The 6,000-nt window shown below is 45.7% G+C and overlaps 1 protein-coding gene across 1 annotated transcript in view; it reads left to right on the top strand.

Moving 5' to 3' along the window:
- The first annotated feature begins 3,352 nt into the window (after window positions 1-3,352).
- The window catches only part of GALNT2 (polypeptide N-acetylgalactosaminyltransferase 2), a 90,497-nt gene continuing 87,849 nt past the window's right edge, over window positions 3,353-6,000 (top strand). The window contains exon 1 of the mRNA XM_039707523.1: window positions 3,353-3,533. Within this exon, the coding sequence (XP_039563457.1) occupies window positions 3,417-3,533 (117 nt within the window). The 5' untranslated portion in view covers window positions 3,353-3,416. The remainder of the gene's footprint in view (window positions 3,534-6,000) is intronic.

Raw genomic sequence — 6,000 nt, 5'->3', positions numbered from 1 at the left:
TGCCCTGAAGATGGATTTGCTCACCTTTGACTAGATCATACAACTTCAGAAAAGGATAAGCAACTTTTGTGTTGTCCAAATTAGTCTGGTCATGGTTGTGGCTAGTTATATACCCTCTCTCATATGAGGTCAGTGATGTTCCCTCTGATTTACACCTTAGATAACTAGATTGGAATTCTGTCCCTCAAATCTAGGTGTCTGCATTGAGGATCAAAAGCAAAGTTTTGATGATTCCTTCTGCAAATTTCACTCCCATTTGTTCTCTCACATGCTTGATCTCTTTTGTTTAAAGGGCTGTGCTTGATACAGAAGTATTTATATTCTGTGAATCATTCTAGCAATGCTGCTTTTAAAATATGCTAATATTTTCTTTTGAAATGCACTGGGAAAATAATTAGAAAATATCTTACATTTTTCTTTAATTTCTTCCTTTAATTGAAGTGCATTTTTTTCAGTTTTTCTTTGCTGACTAAACATGTTAGGACTTTTGAGGTAAAGAGATATCTGTATGCAAATGCATTGTAATAGCACAGGCAGCTTTTCCTAGAGTTAAATCAATGTAATATTTTCCATTCTAAACCTCTGTGTATTCTGTGGTCTCTGAAATATAAATGATTCAGGATGAAATCTGCCAGATTGGGACTTTGTCCAAATGTGAATATTTTGGAAAGACTTGAACAAAACTGGTTCAGCCAGTTCAGAATATCAGGAGAGTGGAAAAAAAATTCTTGATCTAAATAGACTCTTACAACCTTTTTGAGCATTTCTGTAATTTATCAGCAGAAGGCTGAAAAATGAACTCTGACATGGAAATAGCCTTCCTTGAAGTAGGCATGTATTTGCTTGTTTGAGAAGAAATTAGTTTTGATTTGACTTATAAACCTTTGAGAACTGTGGTTGAGCATGTGCAGTGGATTATTTTGATAAGCTTGTGAAGTGTGCAGCTATGGAAGAATTTTCTGCACATGCATGGCTGGCTAATTTTGCTGGAAAGGGAAAAAATCTATCTAAGCACATTGCTAAAATCATTGAAAATACCTGCGGCTGCAGGGAGACCTTTGAAGACCATCCCAAGATATTTAAGACTATGAAAAGGGCGTTCCTGTAGGCTTTGTAAGGTGTTTAAAGACTAAGCGACCTGTAGATTTTGTAAAGTTAAATAGGATCATGAGTTCACTTAGCACATGAAAGTGTATGATGTTTTCTGTGGGGACATATGTCATGTAAGGCACCCTTTCCCTCAGCAGATCTGCCCAGTGAAGGAATCCCCCAGCAGCAGGAAAGTTACTTCTTTGTCTCATTGTAGAGCTCAAGAAATAGGAGTTTATCAGGATGTTCCCAAGCTTGGGTAGCTGAGTCCTCTGATTTATATAGAAGACCTTGCTAATGGAAATTTAGCTTTAGAGTGAGGTGTTTTTATGTGTATATGTGTGTGCATGTGTCTTTAGATGCAGGCACAGTCAGTGATTTTGGAGGAACTGCTCTCACTTGCATCAAAAACACTCTGGATAAATCAAATACTCTCATCTAGAACATCTGTGTGTCTCCTGGCAGCCCATACTCTCCAGTGTACGTAACTTCAAATAGATGCTAGCTATTTGATTCCAAAACTTGTATTTTGCCCCAATTCGGTGTCTGTGTCCAACTCCCTCCAAACTAAATTCATAATGCTCAGTTTATTGAAAGATTCATTTGCTCTGAAGAACTAAATCTCTTTGTTTTACACTCCCTGGATAATGGATACTTATTTGGAATTCCTTCCTTTGTCTTTGTATCCATGCTATCTCTCCAGCAGTGCTCTGGCAGGTGGGAAGGTATGCAGTTATCCCCTGAAATCTCTGCATGCCAGACAACTTCTGCCCAGGCAGTGCCAACGCTGACACAATTCACCTTCTTGACAAGACTGTCAGTGGACTGACTGTGCTGGTGAGCAGGTGAGTTTTTGACACCATTTCTTCTAGCTGCTGGACCTTTTCCTGCTTATGTAACAGAATTTATGCCAGACCCCCTGGCCACATCCTGGCCCAGCTTAGTGAGCAGTCTGCTACAGAGGCTCTGCAGCCACCCGTGTGGCTGGACTGGCAGGGGCCTGACATTGGTGTGGAGACAAGGAGAAACGTGGGTACAGTCAGAACACATCGGAGTACAACCGTCTATTGATAGGACACAGTGAGATGACAGAAAAAAAACCCCAAAACATTTCAAAACCAGGAATGTTCTCCTTGGAGTTGAAATTATGCCTCTGAAATAGAGGTGCTTTTTAATTGTTAGAAAATGTGTCACTTGCTAGTTTTGTGTTCTCATTTCTTGATGTCTCACGGCGGAATGAGATAGCAGGAAATGCTAAACAACAGGAAACTCATTGGCTGGAATAACAGCAGCATGAGCTGTGCACATGAGAGTCAGTGAACTAGCAGCACTGTAGTGGGGTGTTCAAGGGTGGAACTGGGTAAGTAGAAAGAAAGATAATTTTACCAGGCAATGACTCCATATTGACAGACCAGCCTCTAAGAGCAGAGCCTTACATGGGTCACCCTCCTGGGGAGATCCAGGCAGAATCCCCCAGAGATCCCTTTAGGCCTGTGTTAATGGTGCCCATGCTTCCAGACTGGGCACTGCTGTAGTGGTGACTTCAGAAGTGCAAGCAGAGCAGGTATGTGACCTCAGTGGGGTGGTGGGCTGTCTGGTGCTCGGTGTGTCCCATAGGGCCATAGAAAAGTGTCTTCAAAAATGTCATGCATAGTGGACATGTCCTGACAAGACTTTGCTTTCTGACCTTTGAGGCGTAATGAAGACCTGCCCTGCTACCTACCTCAAGTGACTTCAGGGACACCACCTCCATAGAGCACATTTTCCGTCCTGAAAAGAGTCAGAGACACAACTTGTGTTGTGGTCAGTCTGGAATTTGTGGGGGCTTGGGAGCCCCTATGTGATCATCCAATATGAATAGGGGAGCAAGACAACTCCGAAGAGGTGAGACCCACACACTAGCGCTGGAGGTCCTCAGTGGAGGATGCACTGAACGAGGGCGCAGCCACTACCAAGCGCTGTGAGCCCGGGCACCCCTCATGTCCGAGGTGCCGCTGCGGCACTGCCCCCGGCCCCGCTGCGCCGGGACCCGCGCTCGGCTGCAGGAGCGCGGCCACGGACACTTCGGGCCACGGCGGGCGGAGAGTGCGGGGCGCGGACCGGGGCTAGGCTGGAGTTTTTGCGGTTCCGAGAGTCTCCGTGTAATGGGCCAGTATTACAGGGAGGGAGTGGGACAACTCCGAGGAGGGGAGACCCGCACAGCCGCGCAGTTCCGCGGGGGGCCTCTCCCCCGCCTCCCGCCCGCCGCCCGCGAGGCGCGGCTCCCGCGGAGGCGGCGGCTGCTGGCGGCCGTTTCCTGGTGGCCTGGCGGCGGCGCGGGAGGGAGGATGCGGCGCAGGTCTCGGCTGCTGCTCTGCTTCGCCTTCCTCTGGGTGCTGGGCATCGCCTACTACATGTACTCGGGCGGCAGCGCCGCGCTGGCCGGCGGCGGCGGCAGGAGGAAGGTGAGAGCGGAGCCCGCGGAAGGTGTGCCCGCTCCCTGCCCGGGCGGGGGGCAGCGCTGCGCGGCCCTCGGGCTGGGAGCAGGGGCGGCGGCCGGGGCCGTCTGTTCGCCACCGCTCGCTTGCAGGCGGCGTGAAACTGCCCCGGGCTGCTCCTTCCCCCTCCAGCCCGCCCTTCCCCAGCCCGCTCCCCGCGGGCAGATGGCTTCTTTGTGGACTTCAGACCGATTTCAGCGGCGTCGCGTCGCTCCTTATCCAACTGCGGCCGGCCACGTCCCGGGCCGGGGGAAGTTGGTGTGGGGAGGGCCGGGCTGCGCTGCGGGGCGGGGGCCCCGCCTGGCTCCGCTCCGCTCCCGGCACGGAGCGCCTGCCCCTTGCAGCATTCCCCCCGGCACCGGAGTCCTTCGGGCTCCCGCTCCCACCTGGAGAGCACGCGGGGATCCGAGCTGCTAATGCCTTTTCCCTTTGGAGGCAACGCGCTTTCCTTTCTCCTTAGCGCTGTGTCTGAAGGGTACCGTTTTCCGACCGGTTTTGTAATATTCCAGGAAATTGCCGGATTTGTCATGTTTTGTGTCTGTGGCGTGGAAGGTCTGTCTCTTCCTTCTTTTAGCAGCTCATGTTACGAGTATTACTAATGTTCGCGAAGTTCCCTGCGGACAATACATGAGTAATTTTTCAGTATTCTGGCTATCAAGTTATTAAATAGGTTTTTCAAGGTGTTGTAGCAATTCATCGATCAGGAGCACAGCTGGAAGTTAAGCACATCACAGTGCACGTTTGTGTCAGTCAGAACGGGGTTTGTGGCATGAGGTGGACAAAGTTGCCACTTCCCTCTATCTCTGGTTAGAAAAATTAAGTGCTTTTTTTTTTTTTTGGTATTTCGTCTGCAATAAAGATTAGCGAAATCAAGAGTTTTGGAAACTGCTGTTTAAGCCTATTTTGAAATAGGAAAGGTATAAAGCATCTCATAATTGTGTAATTTTTTACAAAAACCCCAGAATAGGGCAAGAGGGCAATTGAATGAAGTGCACTACACTTGAACGGTGTTGTTTGCTAATGAATTGCTGCCTCCTATTAAATCAAAAGTGGTGTTTTGTAGGTCTAGCTGATGTAGAAAAAGGAATATTTTTATGTTTCTTTGATGCAGTTTGGTTCATCAATGTATGTATTCCCTGTAAAAAAAATGCTGATGGCTTGTTCCTTTGTCGGGTTGTGGAAGCAAATACTTGGATGGCTACTTATGTGAGCAAGGGTTTAGAGAATGAGTCACTGCTCGCTGATAATTGCCTCTCTGTCCTGTTTTTTATGCTCTCTGTACCTTAGGAATGTGTTCAACAGTGACTTTTGATGTAATATATTAGAATAAGTGTAAGTATGTATTGCCACATACAAGCTCCTGGTCCTTCAAAGTAGATACAATAGCAGAAATAGATCAAGCATGTGAAAGTAAGGCAGTAGCCTAAAGGCTTTCTTGAAGAACCACCAGAGTGTATTTAGAAAGTAAAAGCAATCTTACACTGCTGCTGTGTAATGGGATAAAGAAAAGCTATCAAGGCAAATGTATCTGCAGATAGGGAAATATATTTTTAACTCTTATGGTGTGTTACATTTGGAGTTTCCAGACAGATTTGCGATTCTGTTCAATTAATTTTTACTGCTGAGAAAACTGCAGTGTGGGGGTAGTGATTTGCCCAAGGTCACCTACAAGACTTGGTGAGAATAGCATAGGAAAGAAACCAGTATTTCTGAGCAAGAGTCTGGTGTTTAATCTGGTAGAACCTGTTGCTGTTTATTATTGATATGAGTAGCATTTTTATTATGGTTTTAAGAGATGAATGAACCTGTTACTTGCTTTGGTAGCATTATTTGGTGTCATTCTGCACAAAATTTAGTAAACCTTACTGGTCTGGATAATTGGGAAAGTTTAGTAAGGAATAATTTCAAGGAAATGAGACATTTCATAGACCTGAGCTGAAGCCCAGTGCTGTGTTTAAAAATATGAAAGTTTAAAGTAAGGCTGTGGTAAGGAAGAAAGTAGATATTGTGACCACAAGAAACAAGTGAGGAAATTAACTGTTATATGTGGATTGGTGATTTAGGATTCTATTTTCTGTCAGTGAAGCATAAAATTTAATCCCAGGCTTCAGCGTAGGTTAACAAATGTAAGTGGAGGAAGATGTGTGTAGTATAATAGCTTTTGAATCAGAATAAAAGGCTTATTAACTTAGTGTCAGACACTGGTGTAAAGCAAACAAACCAAACTGTCTTAAACTTAGGAGCAGAAACCCTGCTGTAGTAAATTTCTTGATATGTATGACTTCATATAGTCCTTTTTACTTGCCCACTATTTCAATATAATGGAAACAGTTGCTTATAGGAGAACACAATTTTTAATAAATTGTAGTCTCTGCTGTTTTCAGTCTATAAGATTACAAAAACTAGGAGGGGATAGTCCATCATTTGTCTAAGT

The sequence above is a fragment of the Passer montanus genome, unplaced genomic scaffold (assembly GCF_014805655.1).
Source record: "Passer montanus isolate IOZ18808 unplaced genomic scaffold, ASM1480565v1 scaffold2, whole genome shotgun sequence".
NCBI lineage: Eukaryota > Metazoa > Chordata > Aves > Passeriformes > Passeridae > Passer > Passer montanus.
The sequence above is the reverse complement of the archived record's forward strand: the minus strand, read 5'-3'. Positions and strand labels throughout refer to the sequence as shown.